Here is a 21,522-nt window from a genome sequence, read left to right as displayed (position 1 = left end):
TTAAAATTTTAGTTACATTAATATATTAATTTCTAAAATTTTAGAAAATATTTTCTCAAGCAAATTAGCTAGCCAACTAATTTGCTTGACCAAGCTAATTGTATTTTTCAGCTCCAATGATCAAGTTAATAGGTAGGGACTTTTGAAAATTGCAAGCAAATCGCTAATTGCAACCATTGGAGTTGCTCTAATCTTAGAAAAGTGTAGCATTTATCCCAAATAGTAGAAACGTATCATTTTCTTAACCTCAAAAGTATAAAAATGTGACAACTAATTTCAAAGTTACGCAGCAATAATCCATGATCTAAATCCCAAGTATCACGCTTCATGAAAAGAACAAGTTTGTGACAAATCACAAAATTTAAACTAATTAAGTTGGTCGAAGATGAAAAGGCAGTAAAACCTAAAAAATGTGAGGAAATTAGAATGTTTTAAAGATGGGATATCTTTGTCTTATTCAGGCAAAAGGTTTGCCTCAAATCTCCAAGATAAGAGTAATACCCAAGTTTTTAGTGGACCCCATTAATGAAATCTTTCATTCTAACAGTTTAACTTACCATGAAGCAAACATCGGACCTGAAAATTGGGAACAGTTAATAACGTTACTACTTGTTAATCATTATTATGCGATTAATAATCTTAATCAAAGGATTAATGTCGTTCCCATATAGTTGAACGTTGGTAAAGTGACTAATTAAGTCTTGTCAAGACTTTGGTTATGTCGGTAAAGCATATATTCTCGTTAATTAATTATTAGTTAACTTCATCCTTACATTCTAGGAAGTATTTTTTTTCTTCGAATGTTGGCCAAATTTTAAAGGCATCTACCACTTGACTCTTTTTTCTTGATCTTTGAAAAATAGGCTTCAAACTTTCAATTATGTTATTATGTTAATGATATTTTTTTAATTGGATCGATTTGTTAATTATATTGTAGACTTTATAGTTTTGCAAGGGACATTCTCTAGGTATTGCCTACGATATTATATAACTCTCACTAAAGCGCGTTTTGTGTGCGGCTGTTGTGGTCGCCTGTAAAAGCTAAGAAAAAGTAACCCTTATAACATTAATCGAGTAAGTCTTGTAACACTGTCCAAACAACTCCTATAACATTGACAAAGCAATCCATGATGATTCGTTAGCCAGTCAATATTGCCAACCACATATAAGAATTTGTAATCCCACTAAAATATTGTTCAAGATGGTCTTACCACTTAAAGAAGGTTGAATGAAGAAACACCAAAACAATATATAGGGACCTGACTACAGAAGTGTAAGATAAAATTTCTTCAAATTAAAGTGTCAAACTAGCTTCCGACCAACCGGCCTTAACTCATTTAATTTGTCCCCTATTTTCTCATCGAAATGCTCAAAATTGAACTAGCGGAAACAAATAGACAATCTAGGGTTCTTGCCATATCATTGTGTATGTGAATCCAAATAATAAAAGCCACCACAAGCTATAATACTAAAACAAACTACTCCGAATTAATTAAGTTGAAAAAGAGCTACTAACCAATACTCCCAGTTACTAAATCAAGCATTATTGGAATCTATATTTGGATGTTTCACAAGAACGATCATAAAGAATATCTGAAAATATAATAATATGTCATTATCATTCTAATAAAACGATAACAACTATGTTCCAACCACCTTATTTTGATTTATTGACCCTTTTCATACCATATGCTTAAATACAATTATTTAAAAAGCAAGATTAGTAATAATAAACTAAATACTTATGTAAGAAATTTTCATGCGTTCTAGATTCATTATGATAGTAGCTAGCTAGATGTCAAAACCTTGATATAGCATTATAAGTGCATATATGATCTAAGCATCTACCTTTAATCATTTTATTTTATTATAATTTATTTCCTAATTAGGTAGGGTGGACCAAATTAATTAAAAGTAAAATATATATTATATAGTATCATGATTAGCATCTATTCTATATAAAATAAATATTTATTAAGCACTAATACATCCCACTAGTTAGATTATTTGCTTGTGAACCAAGATGAAAAAATTAGTAATTTAAGGCTATGTAATGACACTCACACTTCACCAACCAAATTTGTAGCAAAATTTTCTTATAAAGACCCCCTTCATTACAAAAGCAAATATTTTCATATATCACAAGCTCACAACCAATCTAAATTATATAACTATATTTATTTATTTTCTATAATGTCTTTATTTCTTTGTTAAGTTTTATATATTTTGTAATAATATTATTGAGCGAAAAATAAAAATAAAGTAACAAAAAAATGTCACGAGGAAATAATGTAAGGAAAAATGTTCTAGAGAAGAGTAGCAAAATAGGGTGGTTTAAGGCAAAAGAAAATCCAAACCAAAATAACAATAGTTTCTTCAAAAACTTCAAGAAGGTCTATCCACTTGGGATCCATAGGAGCAACTCTTCATTATCAGTGTCGTCGATCTCATTATCACTGTCTCAAACCTCGACGGATTCTTCCCTTACGGATTACTCATGTCCTTTGGATCAAAAGATCTTGTTATCACTCGAATCACTTCGAAAGGTTTCGACAACCTCTCCTGAAAAGAAAGAGGTTCAAGTGGCTAAGGTTGAACAATTGCCTAGTCCTAAGAAGCCTTGTGATGACAATGGTGAGGTCAAGAGGTGCCATTGGATAACCAAGAATAGTGGTAAGATCATATCGAAGATTATATCTTATTTCAACTTGTGATAAATATTTATATAATATATATATATACTTAATTGAACAAATTAAATAGTGGTAGTTAGAATATAATTTTTGTGCTTTTCTTGCTAAAAATTGGCTATTGGAACTTCTTTTACAGTAATGCATGCTTTCACTTTTCATATATGTACATGATTAATATTATCTTAGACCTCCAATCACATTAACTTTAAGCATTGTATTGTTTTGGATGAATTTAATTTGTTGATAATCAACTACTTGTCTAGTATTTCTGTAATCATTGATTAAGAATTGTTTTGTATGATGATGGAAAACCACCTAGCTTAGCTTTGCTTATATGTTATTACCAAATTCAAATATATTGTGACAACAATTCATTGATCCAATTAGCGAGCTGGAGCTAGATGAGCTACTTCAACTTGACCAGGCCTGAGCTCGACTTGTGCCTAGAGCTAAGTGAGTTCGCGAATCAAGTTTAAGCCTCTAGGTTTCCTTATGTATAGTAGTATTTGAGCAATTGTCCGTACGTTTGCCTATATATTTAGGCTTTGTATTCTTCACCTTATATATATTCTTATTAATTATTATTTATTCTATTAATATCAAATCAAACCAGACCAAAAAATTTAAGACTAGATCAAACAAAATTATATATAATATAATAATTTAGACTAGATCAAAACATACCATCACACCGAACTAACCCTAGCTTAGATAGATGTTTAGAGTAAAACCCTTTGAATAAGGTGAAGATCGAGGCCCAGCTTAATGTTAAATTCGTTCCTAATTATAATTACCCTAGTCGATCACATCATAATGAGAACATTTGTTCTGCAAACACATACCTTGATTATCTTATGTAGAAGAGAAATAACTAAAGCAATGTTCTCCTTTTCTTGTCTATTGGGGATCAAACAGATAACGCGTATGTAACCTTCCATGACGAACAATGGGGAGTACCCGTATACGATGACAAGTACGTACCAACTATATATATGAATACATACATTTCATTTTATTGTATGTATATATATTATAGCTAGGAAAAATTTATATCATTTGACTTCAAAATATATAAATTTTGAGAAATTACATCACTAATATTTTGTTCATCAGTCAATTGTTTGAGCTGCTCTCCATGTCTGGTATGTTGATGGATCACAATTGGACTGATATTCTGAAAAAAAGAGGCCAACTGAGGTACGGTAAACACTCCTTTTCGTTACAAAAAATTTTTTAAAACTTTTTATTTACTTGGGAAAATTAATCTGACCATTATACTTGTATCGATTATGACATATAATAGAGAATTGTTTGGAGGATTTGATGTCAACTTCGTTGCTAACATGGAGGAGAGCGAAATCATAGAGATATCGTCGAACAAGGAGCTGGGATTACCTGAGTGCAGAGCAAGATGCATTGTGGAGAATGCCAAAGGAATAATCAAGGCAAGTTCTTCAAAAGAAAGCACAAGGAATGGATTAAAAATCTTGAAATACTAGATTTACCACTTTAATTTATGCATTACCCTACCTATTGCTTAAATAAATAATAAGCATACATGTATATACTAATATAGTAGTAATATACTCCCTCTGTCCCAAAAAAATAATCACGCACATATACCTTTTCGTGACTTCTAGGGAAAAAAATATGTTCAAGTTACATTATCTCCGGAACAATTAAGAGGTATATTTAAATTTTGAAACTAACCAACATTTTCATAATATGATTCATGTATATATGATGTACTATTATTATTTAATTTGTTAATTAACATAAATTTTGTCTATTAATAAGTCTAGGTTACGTAAGTGGTATAGGAATATGTGATTTATGTTTATGTCAAGTTGTCAACAATTATTCAATTGCAAATTTCTAATTCATGCAATATATGTAATTGAATATTTATGCAGGTAATGAAGGAGTATGGATCATTTTGCAGTTATATATGGGGATATTTTAACTATAGGCCTATTATCAACAAGTATAGATATCCAAGAAATGTACCATTAAGGACTCCAAAAGCTGAGGTCATAAGCAAGGATCTCGTACGTCGAGGGTTCCGGCTAGTCGGACCGGTCATCACTCAGTCCTTCATCCAAGCAGCTGGGATGACCATTGATCATTTGATTGATTGTTTTCGGTATAATGAGTGTGTTAGCCTTGCTGAAAATCCTTGGAGACATGTTTAAGTTATATCTGTATATGTAATTAATTTTCAAAGAGAGGGATTTTTATTTAACTATGTAAGTTTTATTGTAATTTTACATACATGCACAAATTTTCGAGAGCAAAGAGATTAAGATATTTCTGTTACATGGAAAAATGGGAGGACTGTGTGTTTTTTTTGTAAACTTCCAAATACTAATTCAATTTTCTTTCTATTGTATAAACATTTAATATATTTCTCTAATTGGTAATAGAAATGTGTGATAAACTTATGTGTTATGTGTTGATCGATGTAGTTTTAGATATGAATCCCTAGCCTATAGCCTAGCTATGGAGTACAAGTTTTTTTTAGTGTTGAGAGAGCCATAAAGGGCAATGATATCATGTAGAAGAAATTTGATCCAATATCCTATGTCTTAAATATCACTTTTAAAAAGTTAACCAACTAAGCTAGTTGACATTCACTACGTGTGGAATATAATTAAAGTTTGGTTTTATCTAGAAAAACCTTAATCAAATAAGAAAACAATGTCCCTAAATTTAGTTTAGTAAATCTGAAAATGACTAGCTATCTGAATTCAAGTTTGGTACTTTAGTTTCTTTGTTGTTCCTAATTGAAACCTTAATAGGCTAATATTCACATAATCCAATATATACTTTTTTGAAAAATATCTAAGGACAAAAAACATACCAATGTGATATTCTGTTTAATTATTTAGTTCTGATGTGTAAATATCAATATTTTGATAGTACAGAACACAAATATGAAGATATACATGTGTTAATGTTATTTGATTATTTATATACATATTTTCTTAGTGTATAATAGACCTGGTTAATGGGTAGGGTAGCTCAATGATTATAGGGTCGGGGCCAAGTTTAAAGGACTCTTATAATGGACATGGCTCGTATTGGGTAGGGTCAGACCAAAATGCTTGTCCAACTTAATAGATAAAGAAAATAGGTAAGGTAAAAATTAATTACATAAATATCCGTATTCATATATATACTTAATAATGATAGTTTCTTCAATATTATTTTAATTAATAGTTTGTTGGATCATCACCCATTATTATTGATCCGCTATCAACTCGCAACCGGCATTGGCCCTATAAAATGTGACCCTATTTAACTAGACCCACCTAATAACTAGGTCTAGTGTTCATAGTAGTTACTGTTAAAGGACCAAATCAACCAAAAGTTTAAGTTGATGGTTAAATTTCAAAATCAGTTTATATACTCTATCTTGCCCCATTGAGAGTCCATTGGGCTTAAAGTGTGGATGCAGCATGGGTCTCACCATAGCTAGCGCTTAATATTCTACTTGAACAGTATATATACTCTATTGCTTACAACTTCATTCCATGTAGGATGCTCCTAATAAATCATTCCATTTTCCCAACAAAACGATATGATCCTACTATCCAGTTTTCGACTTTCTATGAACTTCTTTCTGTTTTAGGCAATTTTATGTCAACCGTTGCCATGTTTGTGCATAAATAATACTAATAAGAAGGCAACAGTTGCAGTCCTAGCAGCATGTCGTGAATAATTTAGCAAACTTCAAAGACCAACTAATATTATTAATGGATTTGCATTGGACGACTCCTAACAACTATTACTACTAGTCTACTAACAAAATCCATAAACTATATCACAAATATATTGTCAACATTAATCAATTAAGTTTAGTCTAGTAGCTGCATGCAAACAACCAACTTTTTTTTAAAGAGTGGAAAACTAATGTATAATATTCTTAAAAGATATCTATAAAACAAATTATATTGTAGTGGATCAATTCCAATAAGACTAACGTAAGATTCTTCTCTCACGCGTTGTTCCGCTGTGCCAATCATTGGTAGTTGTTTGCCAATCATTGTTAAATCTTAGGCATATATGCATATAGCATATTGCCGTATGTTAGTGTAACAAGATATAAACAAAATATCTCTCTATATACTCTAGGCCAATTAGAGCTAGGCACCGGTTAGACAGTCCACATGTCAGTGTGCCTCATGCTTAAGCAAGTTATTGGATGAGTTTAGAAAAAGTAATGTCATATCGGTCTTTTAACTAACATACACCTTAATAAACCCTACCCAACTATTTGGCATGTATAACTATTTTGAACTAGACTTGTAGCATAATAAGCGAAAATTCTATAGTAAACAACGTGTACCGTTATGTACTACTAAAGTAAAGTACCACAATGTACCACTATTAATTAAATATATTTTATATTTTTGCATTTTCAAAACATGACTCAACTCTATCTAAGATGGTAAATTACATTATTGTTTTGATTTGTGGTTTAAGGATCAAATCTAGGTGCTCATAAGCAATTTATTAAAGAATAAAATTAAACCAAAAAAAATATGTATAATCATGATAAATCGAAGGTATGAAAAGCACTAATCAATTCAGTTATTTTTTTTTAATGATATTTATTCAGTTTTGAAATTTTATTTGGGTTTATATTAAATCTGTTACAATGGCTACCAAATAATTGTAGCCATTGAATATAAATCAGGGTTTTAAATTAATGAGAATGAGAGATTGAAATTAACAAAAACAATTAATTTATACTTAGAAATATATATTAGGGTAACGTTTTAGATTGATGAACGAAGAGATTGATAGTGAAAAAACCAATAAATCAAAATCTTCAAATCTGATGAATAATATTATTCCCAAATTATAATTTGCTTGAAGCTTTAATGCGAGGGAGGTAGGTAGAACGAGATATCAGGGTAGGATAGAAACAAAAAAAAAATCGTGAGAAAAATAAAATAAAATAAAAGGGGTTAATTGTTTTTTTTTTTTAATCTATATATATAATTTAGTAATATATATCAGTACATAACATTTATAGTATATAGCGGTACTTATCATGTACCGTAGACTCTCCCATAATAAGACAAGAACATGTCCTATGTATGTATACAATATCGAAAGACATCTTCAATCACTAATACAATTATTCTTAAATTGAGCAACATAAACCTAATACAAGATCAATCAAACAAAAATTACAAAATAGTTATTCTTCCCAATTTCTAAACAGGAATACGGCGAGCCTGAGGCAAGGCTTGATGGGAAGTAGTAACATATATGCAAAATCTCATGGTTTAAAAATTGAGCAACATTACTATCATCTCCATTAGAGATGATACCTTGGATGATAGACAATAGGACTCGGTCGAGATCACGGCCGTCTTCCCATTCATGGATCTTGGCCTTGATAAGGTTTGAGTTTCTTGAGATCAAGTCATAAACAGGAAAGTTTTTCCTTGGCATAACATGGTCACTTTCTCTTAGCATCAAAGAAGGGCAATTATCTCCGAGACCATCTCCTAAGTAAATGATTTTCTTGGATTCTTGCTCACGTAGTAACCTTTTGATCACTAAACCCTACAATTTTTTTAACAATAACATAAAATTAGACGTGAACATTCATAACATATAATGAATTCATATATTAAGGTTTGCTAAATTAAATAATGGATACTAATAAATAATTAATATTTACCTTGCACATGTTTGGAGGGCAAGGATTGTTACACCCATGAGGAGATTTAGTAAAATCATGTAGCGGTAATATCCTTAATCTTCCTTCTTGATCAACATAACCCGGATTCGTGTTAATCTCTGAGAAACAATCCTTTACTCCTAGATGATCAAGTACGGTCTCGATGAAGAAAGTATTTGCGTCACTTACAATCCTCAAATCACACCTGAAAAAAAAAAAAAAAAAAAAAAAAAAAAAAAAAAAAATCCCAAGAATTGTTATTAATACCTAGACGACCTAGTTAATGTACTACAATGATCAAAATTTAGTCGTCACAATTAAGTATCCTAAATAATATCTAGAAAACTCGATTAAAAATTTGGTTGTCATGTCACTAATTCAATTAGAAATAATTCCGGATGACATAAACAAGAACAGTTTCAAATACCCAGCAGCATGGGCAGATTTGATTGCGGAACAACACGAGGATTAATCGGAACTCGTTTCAAGACTTGTACAATATCATCAATTGTAACTCCTTGTTTATGCATTTCTTTCATTAATGTATCCTGTTATATTATCAACAAAAACACACGTTCAAAATTGCGTAAACAATGTAACAAAACCAAGAAAATACAAGAAAACACATTTAAATTGAACCGAACAAAAAATACTAACCATTATAGTGTTCCAAGGCGTATTTACGAGTAGTAGTTTATTGAAGAGTGATGTTAAACCAAACTCATTAACAACCCATTCATCACTATCACAATCGATAATCGTTTTATCGAAGTCGAAAACGACCATTAATCCTTCCATTGCTCAAGAAAATTACTTAGAAAAAATTCAGAAACTTTGATGAATTGATATTTGTTTTTTGTGTATGTGTAATGCCCTAGAAATTAATTGGAGAGGTATTTATAGTTTTAAAAGGGAATGTACCGTAGTATCTTTTAATAAATATTGAGGATTGATTTTGATCGTTGGATTATGTGTGACAATTGAATCCAAGGGCTAAAATTTGACGGGTTTATGGGAAAGTAATTAGGTGATTAACAATAAATTAAATGTGCGGGAATCTGAGGGAATATGCTTTTTTGTTGTAGGCAGATTTTCTAATTTGAATAGAATTATATGAATGTACTATTATAAGTTTTGATAAATTAAAGGATAATAGCTCATCAAAAAAAATTAAAGGACAATAGAATCTTATTAGGTGTTTGATACATTGAGAGTATAGGATGGGAATGAAAACTTTTATCGTATTTATTACTTGTTGGTTTTTGTTTTTTGTTTTTTAGAAAATTAAAAATAAATAAATTGAAAACTACAAAAATTGATTTGAATTTTTTGTTATTAGTTTTCAAAATCGTGATGATTTTACAAAATACTCCGTACTTTGTTTTAAAATCAAGAAACTAAAATCGTGATGATTCTGCTAATGATTTGATTGAAGAAGGCAAGAAGACATGGGTATATAATAAGCTAGTGATGAAATATAAATGCTTAATCAATTTTAGAGTTTAGACAACCCCAGCCATGTTGGAATTCTGATGCAGTACAAATGTTCAATTATATATGTAAATCCACTAAATTGTAGAACCATTCAAGCCCAAGCCCAAGCCCAAGCCCACTTGTGTTTCCTTTCTTCTCGGCATATTGTAACATACTGTATTTTGATAACAGTTTCGCATTGATTAGATTTTATTAAATACTTCCTTCGTTTATTAGTAGGAACAATTCTAATTTTATGTTTGTGAATGCATGCTTTTAACCATTAATACCTTTTATTATTGATATGTATGATATTGATACGAAACTAAGCAAACTACACAGTGAGACAAATTTAGCAACTTTAATAAAGTACGGTACTTCTTTATATAAACCGAAAGAATATATCAAAGTGACCTGAACAATGCAAAAATATCTAGTACAATATGATGTTTGAGGTAGCTCAAAGAGGTCAAAAACTCAAAATGTTTAAAATCACACAGGGTAGTTATTATTAAGCCTAATGGGCTAGAAAATAACAAATCATAGCATTATGTTTTCCCAACTAGCAAACTTTTGTGTAGAACAAAGTCAACAAAAACTCCATATTTGAATCGACCCCATAAGTTATGAATCTTATGATGATCTGGAGTGAGATAAATGATTAAGAGTAGTCAAGGGTTTATATTTTGGGTCTGTAGAGAGCCACATGCGCGAGTGATGAAAATTGATCCCAAAATCTCTTGGAACCGAGAGAGAACTTCTAACCACATAAGCTATCCCTCACTCTCTGACATGGATAAATTGCAACATCGACTACATTTGATTGAAATTTATACTCATTACAAAATTGGATTAGTACACACACTAAGGCCTTGTTTGATTCAACTTAGTTTTACTTATTTCAGAAAAAATAAATTCAGATTAGATCACATTAGAAAAAATAAGTTCAGTTCAGATCAGATCATCATTCTATGAGCAATTTTTCATCGCTAAATATCTTTAATTTTGTAATTTAAAAAATTATGAAAATTACACATTAATAAATTACACATTAGTACGAATATAAGATCCCACTTGATATATTTTTTCCTTATAGATTATCGTACACTTAAGGTTAACGTTTGGTCAAATCTGAAAATATGATCATATCAGACCAAACAAGCCCTAATTCATTGAGAGATTGTTATATACTCCCGGATGTACTGTACACCCAGCTAATCTAAGTTAGTTTTTGCTTTTCATTTGATGATTAAATGAAAAACAATCATTAAACTGACAAATTCCATAATTCATTAACTACAAATATGTTTCTAAATCTTTCAGCCAAACATGTCACACAAAACGAAACCCAATTTTTTTCTAAAGCCCATTCCCATTATGCTCACGGCCCAACGGATTGACCAGACGGCCCACTACTTTAGTTTTTGATGCTTAATTAAGAAAAATCTTTAAGAACAGAAGAAATACTTTGTCCTAGTACAACTTTAGATCAATCATTGTATATATGCTTATCCCATTTCCTACTATTACCATCCACTTCTACTTTGTTCCCTTTCAATAATTAAGCACACCTAAAAAAAAAAAAAAAAAACAAAGAATCTATGACAATTACCAACTAATATGTTTTCCACTTTACTTTTAAGAAGGAATATTGATATATATCCCAAGTCCTAACTCAAACTATCTCCTCTTCCTTAAACTTTATTTGATCTAATTTTTTCCATTTTTTATGATTTTTTTCTAACTTAACCATCTATAATCCAGTTGTAACCTTGTAGAATTATATGTAGGTACATCTTTTAATAAATTCATCCATGCATCATAATACTTTATTAGCATGCTTTTGCTTTGCGGTCCCTTTTTTTAAGCTTTCTAAAGGTGGACAATTAAGTAGGTTAAATTCCTTAATTACATCATTAGTAGATTGTGTGACTATGTTAATAGATGTTACTTTTAACTAACTAAGGACAAGAAAAGAATTTTTAAGACTGACTTTTTCTACTCTCTTTCTTTTTCATTTTATATGGTACTTTTCTTATGTGTGTATGACTAGTCAATCATTACTCATTAGGCCTCCAAAGACTCAAAGAGTGCCATATATAACGTTTTTTTTAGGGTACAAAAATGCAACGGAAATTAGTTATATCAAAAATAAATAAACAATGACTAATTTTGTAAATGTTTAGGGAATTGAGCTGTCCGGAACGTGTTTCTCCCATTTTATAAAAATTATGACAGTTTGATTTATGCATTATTTATAAATCAATTCTGAATTTTTAATTTTGTTCTATTAGTAAAATATTGAAAAGAAAATGTTCTTATAGTATAAAATGTTGTTGGATTAATTCAAACGTACATTTCTCATATAACACTTTCTTTGATGTGGAATTGATAGAGATAACAAGGTAAAGATGTTTACACATGAAATTAAAGTTATATGTACTCATTCAAAAAAAAAATTAATATAAATAAAAATTAAATAGATAGATGTTATTGTCCATTCTTGATGTGCAAAAAATAACTTAAAAATAATGATATAATTGATGTAAAACAGCTTTTTAATACTTGTTTAATAGGGTTTTGCTTGTCATAACCCTTAGGACTTTGAAGGTGTGCATCAAATGTTTCTTCCAAATTTTTAAAAATCACATACCATTCAGTGATAATTATGTTTGCGTTATCTTTTTATTTATGTAGTATACAAAAATTTAACAAATTTCTTCAACATATATTTGACACTTTACCAGTGAGTCACCATTGATACAGAATCAAATGGGATCACTATTTTAGTTCAAGTAATGAAAATAATCATATTTGGTCCACTCCTACAGGGATGTCTACCTCATCCTCTACTATTGTCCAGCCCAATCAAGTACTCCGTAATTCCGTATGTTATTAGACCGCTAGTTTGCTCTTCAAGGTCATCCCTCCGCCTAATAAAGATTGTCCCGAAATTTTAATAATAACCTATCCTTCCTTCAAAAAACAAAGATTGTCTCGAATTTTTTCCTTCATTCAAGAGTTGGTTCATTTAAAATCATATGAAATTCTATCTTTTACTTTTCGTACATGCACATAAATTGTTAAGATGAAAAACTTACCACTTAAAGAACAAGTTAAAAAAAAAATTATATTCACAATAGTATTACGGGACAATCTTATGAGACACGAGAAATATTGATACTTCGTATGTCGTCTTTATTCCATCATGGACGGTCATTATTTAAACATCGGCTAAACCCTAGAAATGAGTTGTATTTTTTTTAAAATACTATGTACTATTGCACTGTACTAATCATAAGAACCTAAGATGATAGCTTTTTGACACACTTTAGAATTGATTTGAAAGAGAACATCAAAAGTGTCCAATTAGACAATTAGACAAGACCATGGTCCAGTAATTAGCTTTGTAAATTAACCCATCATTTTATCTTGAATCCCAATTTTTCAATAAAGTGCAATTCTTCCGGGCCCCCGGCCCTACTCCTAGCTACAACTTGCATATATACATACAAATTAACACAATAAAACAAACATGTACAAAGATTAGGTTGCCACGTTCTTGGTGAGGGTCCATCTTACCAAAATAAATAAATTCTTCTTGCTATATTTTCTTTAAAAAAAATAAATTATTTTTAATACTACTTGCATGTTTTCTCTCTCAAATTATGCACTTTCATACCACCTTCTTCTTCACCCTTCTTTGATGATGATGGGTAGATGGGAATCTGCCTCCTAAATCAAGACCTTCACCAAATATACATGTTTATCTTGTTCAAGATAAACTTACACAAACATTACATGACTGATTACTTTTTGCCCCTCCACTAGTTCCTTTACTTAGTGCTATTACGTTGGGCTGTTTTAAATATTCTTGTGCGAGACTCACTTATAAAGTCATTTTCTAAAGTAGGAAGTTATTTTAATCTCGTACTAAGTTATTATGAGACTGTCTCATACAAGAATTTATTATCATGTACATAGTTGAAAAACTTTAATTATCAATGGTTTTGGTTCTTTGACTTTTTTAAGCTCTTTATATTTTAAACACTTCTTTTGACTTTGAAACAAAAATATTAAGATAAATTTTGAATGAAATAAGATGAAATATGCTCCATTAAAATAAATTAGACGAAATAAGTTACATTAAGTTCATATATGCTCACAAACTCATAGTGTGTTAGATTTGTGTGGATTATTTTAGCTAAGCTATATAAGTTTTAAAATGAGGTACAAAAATCAACACACTAATAAAGAGAATGCACTCTTAGAGCGTCCACAATGGTGTTACATAAGGACCTGCTAGTAATTTTTAAATAAAAACTAGCTACATGCTAACCATTGTAGAGCTACAACCTCTTATAGCAAAGCCAATTTACATATATTTTTATGTATTTGTTTGTTTATTTATTTACTATTTTTTTATGGTTTATTTATTATAAAAGAATGCAGCTTACCATTGAAGAGCTTGTCGCTAAAATCATATAGCTTAGAGATTTATAATGTGCCAACCCAAAACTACATGTGCATGTAGCTAGTCATTGTGGATGCTCTTATTGCTTATTGATCATAGTCTTTGTTTTTATTAAGTTTTCATCTTATCCCTTACCTTATAAAAAGTAGAAGATAACTCTTAGGAATAGTGTGCTTCCAAATATACCCTCAAAAATATGTACAAAAATGTGTACAAAAATGTATAATTGCTTTTTAACCCTCATTAATATATTTGCTCTCATTAATATATTTAATGATTATTTTTTTCATTAAACATATCATTAATTAATTCAAAGTTTTTTTTTTAACAAAAAACTTATAATGCCTTTTTTTAATACAAAAATTATATTTCATATGTAATTAGTATTATTTAAAAAGAAAAAAAAATGTATTTACGCCTTTTTTTAATATAAAAATTATCTTCATATGTTATTATTATTAAAAAAAAAAAATTTGTATTTACGAAGAGACTGTTTATTACCAAGAGACTGTTTATTTTTACTCCTCCATGGTTGCTCTTCTTATTTACAATCTTGTCGTCCTTTAATTGCAACACTATTGTTAAGGTTTATTAGCTTTTGAATTGTACATAATTTGATGGCACATAAATAACGTTATGGAATTTGAATGGGATTTATATTAAATAGTGATATTTAAGCAGATGTTATCAAGAGGTGTAAAGAACTTTAAAAAATAAAAATAAAAAAAAAATAAACTTGTACGGAGTATTAATTAAGGAGAGAATTTACGAGGAAAATATAACTAAGTAGTTATTGATTTAGTATTAGATATAGATATAGATATTAGATGGTCGTAGAACAATAAAGAACTTAGGGTATGTTCTCTTCAGCCTATTTTTATTTCAGTTCAGTTAAGTTCAATTCAACTCAGTTTAGTAATTAGAACAGCCCTTAGATTATTAAGTTTTTAGCTAAAACGAACTTTCACATATTATTAATCCGTATGACTAGAGCTCAAAAAAATTTCATTTGAAGAAAAACACACTAAATATTATTGAATCATGCAAATCAATTAAGAGTTCTAAACTAACAATAATTTAAGGTATGAAGGGATGAAAATTAATTAAATATTATTTAATAATAATTTTGACATAACAGTGTCAAATTTTGAGGGTTTCAAAAAATAATTGTCATAAAAGATTTTGGTGACTTTTTTTATACTTTTATAAAGTCACCACATAGGCACATAAACCAAATAGTACGTATTAAAACTAGCAGGTCTACCACCCAAACCAAATGTGTAAATACATGTCAATACAATTTCTCTACAAGAGCTAACTTCTTCACGCGCGTAGGCCACCCTAGTGAAAGAGAAAAGAAGGAGCTTAATCTCATTTAATTCACTTTCGACAATAATGACATGATAAATTTAAGGTTACTTCTTTGTCAATGAATATTAATTTCGTACTTGTATAAGATAAAAACTCACATAAGACTTTGTTTGATTTACTGAAAAGTCCATTATTTAGACTCGTCTAAATAAAAATTCAAAAGTTAACCTACAATAATATGTCACCACCATTGAAAAATCAACTCTTAATTATATCATTTGATCATGATGGGCCTTGAAATAAAATCACCCAGATTTTTTTTTTTTTTTTTCTAATGTGGATAACTCCAAAAAAATGACACCAAAGGAAGGTAAAATGCACGCATGTTTTTCTTGGACACTTCCTTTCCTAATCCAAAATCTAGCATCTAAAGCTAGTAGTGTTGAAGATAATGAACTCCTTAATCACAAGAGTTTGCATCTCAAGTATTCGAACGAATAACAATTGAAAAAAAAAATCTCGAAGCAATAACATTTATTCGGGATATATACTATAGCACAAGCAAATCAATAAGTCGCGACTATAGAGTCCCTGGTTGAATATTTGAATCAACCACTATAAAGTGCTAAAAAACATGAGCTAGGGCTTGTTCTATTCAGCTTAATTTCAGTTCAGTTCAGTTTAACTTCAATCAGTTCAATTCCGTTCCTAATTTTCTTCTCTCATGAACAATTCATTAGAACAGGCCCCTAGAAACCAATAATGATGTGATCAATAGTAAGATAAGAGCTACCAAAATTAGATTATAAAATAAAATGGATTACAAAGTTTGCATCATCAACAGAAATTTCATCATACCCTAGTTAGAAAGAAAATAAACAACCCCACCTGAAATGGTACACTTTCAACAGAACAATCCTTCATTATTTGGTCCACAGATTTTGTGCAAAATCAAGGGGCATATAAACTAATAATACTAGAAAAGGCGTTATAATTTATAAATATATAGCTATATAGCACTAAATTGGCTGCGCCAAAGAATTCTGAAAGGCCAAATTTGGATTTGTTGTTAGCTTCATATAATTTTCTTGCTTATAATGTCAGCAAATACCAACCTTGTTTATTAATTATGAAATTTATAACGTTCATCTTTTTGGTGAAATCTAAACCACCGTGACATAAAGACATGTAATGAACATGGCAAACGTCGTTTTCGTCGAAATTAATATAATATTATTGACATAAAATGCGAAGGGATGGGATAAGGAAAAAGCCATTTATCCACATCCGCAGAAAAGTAAGTTCTTACATATAGAATTGTAATTGCATATATGATGGTGACCCTTTAAAAAAACAGTGGGTTACAGCCAGGTCTTGATGACACTAGATGAAAGGGAATGTTTTTGTATTGCTAAACTACCTCAGATGATCGTTTTCCCGCCTGTAGGTGGCACACGGAGGGGAGAAGATGTATCATGCGCAAGTATACACTCGGGTGTAGGATGAACACCCTTTCTAAGTTGCCTCAGCAGCTGAATGGTCAAATTTTCAAGTCATCAAGGACCAGAAGCCTTGTAACTGTCAAATTTTCAAGTGACCGGCAACCAACATGCCGTGATCAGAAAATTGTCAACAATGGAATTCAAGTCTTCAATCATACAGAAAACTTCAGTTATCAGTCTACCACAGTTTCTATCAGCTAGAGAAACAGAAGGCGGTCAGAAAATAAATTTGCACAACGATCACCTCCGATCAGTACCTGTAACGTCGCCATTGAATAAATTTGCACAACGATCACCTCCGATCAGTACCTGTAACGTCGCCATTGAATAATGAATACCGTAACATATCATCAGCACATTAGCTCTGGAACAGTATGCAAGGTAACAACACTCGAGATCGAATCTAAAAGAAACATCAACAAGTTATTAAAGAAAGAAGTACAAAATTCCAGAGATACAAAGATGATAATAAAGTGGAATGGAGGAAATTCACAAGAAACAACAGTCTCAGTGGTATATACATTAGTTTCTATTTTCTTTTTTTCTTTTTTCTGTTTTTTTTTTTTTGGTTCTTTTTTTGACGGACTTTCTCATTTTCTACAAAATTATTTATCAAACAAGCCCACAAAGAGTGAAAGAAAAATCTAAAACCAAAAGCTTCAAGGCTTTCTAAGAAGAGAACAAAAAAATACAAACAAATCCTACTAAGACAGCCACTTCGCCGAAGCAATGCCGCCTTCAAAGAATATTTACAGCACTTCCAAACTGCTGCTGCCCTCCCAAGGCCACAACCCACCACTACTTCCTGGGAAGTGTCCCTGACCTAATAAATCCTATCACTCCTCCTCCACTCTCGCAACGCCTACAAATCCTTATTATCTCAACTGGCTAAGCCCTCTCATATAGCTGTAAGTATCTCTATCTCAAAACTGGCACGAAGTCCCGAGCCTCAGTCTCTGCCTCTGCCCGAGGGTCACAGCCTTCCGCTCAGCAAATGCCGGGCGCAGCAGCTCTTGGAACTTCTCGAGAAAGAGTGTCCACTCTTCTTCGTTCATGTCAGCAACCTTCACAAAACTAGCACTTGCAGGGAGTTGCTCATTTGCACTCCTGTGACCAGATGACGAATAGCCATTCTCTGCTTTCGCCCCAGGAAATTTCTGACTCTTTTCCGCTAAACAAGTATTCTTCAGGGACATTGATATCATTGACATAGATGGGAACTTTTGAGGACCAGGGAATACAGCAAAACCATTTCCCTCCGCCTCTGCCTCCACCTCACCGTTATCACCATCCTCACTTTCCTCTTCCTCCTCAAGACTTTCCTCCAGCTTCGAGAGAGGGTTTCTGCCATTCACACCAAATACTGGTGACCTGATGAAATAATCCTCTCCATTTCCCATCTTTGGAGTACAGTCCCACTCAGGGTCCTCACAATCAATGTCAAACAGAAAGTCATCTTCACCAGCTTCAGACTCCGGCACAAACAACTCCCTCTCTTCCACCAGCCTCCTTGCTTCAATGCACACAAGCTCAAGCTCACTAGGTTCCTCCTCTCCACTACGGAATTCCCTACTCATCATCTCACCTATCTCGGCAAGACACAGGCCAAAGGCTGCAGCTTCCTTGAGGAAAATGGTGCAGAGCACCAAGACACGAAGGCATGCCTCACGGATCATTGGAAGCTCAGCGCGAAGCATCTCACAATCTTTTTCAGGATTAAGGCCTTCAATATATGCAAGCTCATCCTCAGAAAATGGGATAGAAGACTGCGGCCAGTGAATCCATTCAAAGTATGGATCCTCCAAAGTTTCAGGCAGACAAAGACCATGGTCAATGGGAATGAGCTCGACTTGACCAAATCTCCCCACACCATCAAGCTTTCTGACAAGGAGGTTGCCAGCATGCCTGTCTGTGTTAAAAATCCTAATGTCCAATATCCCAATCCTATGCACAGATGAGACGGGAAAGCTTGAGGTTCCATGGTCACTGGCATCAAAATCATGTGGGATATATTGCTGGCAAGACGCAATCTTACTGACCAGTTTCTTCTTGTGAGGTTTGTTACCATTCACCCCATCATTGACATTGAAGATAGAATGAGTGATCTTCACCAAAGCTGTGGCAGGTACACTTGCAAAATTCTGGGCATCAAGAAGATACGCCGCAACTTCCCTGATGCCTGTCTCCCCAACCCGGACAGATCGCTTCAGGCCTGGTTGCCCGAGAGCCCTGCCTACAAACCCTTTTGGATTGTTTGGCGCAAAAGGCTCTTCATCAGTAGGCTTCAAAATAGCAACACTCTCCCCTCTAATGTTCCTAAAGTAGTAAGCACCTCCAAGCCCACCAGTCACAGGCACTGGATCAACACCATTCTTAATCGCCTTGCCAATCTCCTTAACCATCTTCTTGGTAACCTCATGCAGATCCGACCTCCCCAGCAGCTCAACCGGACCACTCTTATCCTTCTGCTGGAGATCCCCACCTCGTGGAGACAAACACGGGGTGGAAGAGCTCCGATGCATAATCCCCCTCGTCAGAAGAAGAGGCGAATCATGCCTAATAGCATCAAGATCATTCTTCAACACCATATCCCCATAAGTCAAAGAACTCTCATCAGTAGGAACATTAAGTGCAATCTGCAACCTCCTCTTCACAGTATGAACATTATCACTCCGATCCAACTCCATCCCTAACACACACCCGGTATCCGTCTGCACAAAAACCCTCCTCCTACCCGTGGTAGACACTTTCCCATAGAACTCCCCCGAACCCGACCCCGACCTCGACAATGGGTTCTTAAACAACCCAACAGGGGCCTGGGTCTGAACAGGGCTGTCCACCTTAGACATATTGCCTCTCAAATCTTTCAAACACGGTGACCGCGAAAGAGAGCCCGTTCTCCTCTCTCAAGCTACCACCTAATTCTATATCCCTCAACAGGAATCTACTACTCAAGGTGCACAATAAGGTCACAATCATTAATTTATCACCCACCAAAAACCCTAAATCCACCTCTTTTATCACAACCCACTAAAATGAGTAGCTCAATTTCAGCTAAATCACTACATTCACATCCCCATCGTACTAAGTAAGATCTCAATACTTTGATTATCTGAAGACAAAGATATACCAATAATCAATCATACAATTCCAAAAATATACACATACATAAACAAATGTATACATGAAACTTGAATCTTTATTTAACAGATCTAAATAATCCCAGAGTTGGCAATCCCTAACACGACACGATAACACGATAAGAACCCGACCTAAACAATCCAAAAGCTTATTTATATAATTCTTTGACTACTACTACATCCTGAACACATTTCAAAACTGTGATTTTTTACATCAATCAACTAAAACAGCAAAAACCCACAGCTGAAAAATTAAATCTTCAATGTCAAAATCTTGAAATGAAAGATTAATAAATCCCAGTAAATATGGAGCAGCAAAAATTCAAAAGAACTGACCTTATAATAAAAGAGAGATCTGGGAAATTAATTCCAAGTAAGAAATTAATCAATCAATCCAAAAAAGAAGAAGAATCAAAGAATTATAAATTCAAGAAAGTTGAATGAATTAAATCAATCAAACAATCATGAATTTGAGCTTCGATTTTTTTTTTTTTTTTTTCTCTCTCTCTTTCGCGTTATCTCTCTTCGCCTAAAAATGAAGAGCAGGAGTTGTTTTTAACACTGGACCGCTTAAAACTCAGAGGTTTAGTTGACTTAACTCAACCATGGTTAAAACCCTTAATAATAAAATAAAAAGGGATTTTAAGGTTTTATCTTTAAGTTAATAATCTTAATCGGAGCTTTTTTTTTTTTTTTGATGGAAAAATAAATAAAAAAAAAAGGATGGAAAAAAAGAAGGGTCTAGAATAAGGAATGAGTGCCGTTAGATTTGGGTGATAATCGTGATATAAAGATGGGGATGACCAATGACGAGGAGAGAGAATGTCATTTCTTTGAGGTGGTGTTCGTACGTGGGTTGGGTGACCGTCATTCTAGCAATTCTAAGGGTATTTTTGGAATTTTAGATTTGATTTTTTTTTTTTTTTACTGTTTTTATGGTGGTAATTACAGCAAAGTCGGAAATATGAGTTTTTGCCTGTTATTTTTAACTTTGGAGTGAGTTAGTACTCCGAATTATGGTTTTTTTTTTATTGCTTGTGAATGTTTTATTCATTCCCTTTTCCCCATTTTATAAGCAATGTTCATTTTGGAGTTTTGACACATTCTTTAACAAGAGGGGAAATCTAATGGAAGCTTACAATTGTCTAAAGATAATAAATTAAGACATATAGATATTAGAGAAATCGAGGAAAAAACATAATATGTGTCCACTATTTTGAGAACGAGGAAG

The 21,522-nt window shown here is 32.2% G+C and overlaps 2 protein-coding genes and 1 pseudogene across 2 annotated transcripts; 1 reads left to right on the top strand and 2 right to left on the bottom strand.

Annotated features, from left to right (window-relative positions):
• The first annotated feature begins 2,152 nt into the window (after positions 1-2,152).
• Positions 2,153-5,034, top strand: LOC145563579 (uncharacterized). The gene is made up of 5 exons (XM_081624027.1): positions 2,153-2,673; positions 3,609-3,666; positions 3,807-3,890; positions 3,997-4,138; positions 4,607-5,034. Exons 1-5 carry the CDS (start codon positions 2,274-2,276, stop codon positions 4,883-4,885), a joined length of 963 nt encoding a protein of 320 aa, XP_081480153.1. The 5' UTR covers positions 2,153-2,273; the 3' UTR covers positions 4,886-5,034.
• A 2,846-nt stretch (positions 5,035-7,880) lies between these two features.
• Positions 7,881-9,189, bottom strand: LOC145564812 (inorganic pyrophosphatase 2-like; annotated as a pseudogene).
• An 8,450-nt stretch (positions 9,190-17,639) lies between these two features.
• Positions 17,640-20,822, bottom strand: LOC145562253 (phosphatidylinositol 4-kinase gamma 7-like). Its single transcript, XM_081622469.1, has 2 exons — positions 20,628-20,822; positions 17,640-20,263 (listed from the first exon to the last, which is right to left on the bottom strand). Exon 2 carries the CDS (start codon positions 19,998-20,000, stop codon positions 18,075-18,077), a length of 1,926 nt encoding a protein of 641 aa, XP_081478595.1. The 5' UTR covers positions 20,001-20,263; positions 20,628-20,822; the 3' UTR covers positions 17,640-18,074.
• Positions 20,823-21,522: the final 700 nt, after the last annotated feature.

Source organism: Chenopodium album, chromosome 10 (genome assembly GCF_948465745.1).
Source record: "Chenopodium album chromosome 10, dcCheAlbu1.1, whole genome shotgun sequence".
Lineage (NCBI taxonomy): Eukaryota > Viridiplantae > Streptophyta > Magnoliopsida > Caryophyllales > Amaranthaceae > Chenopodium > Chenopodium album.
The sequence above is the reverse complement of the archived record's forward strand: the minus strand, read 5'-3'. Positions and strand labels throughout refer to the sequence as shown.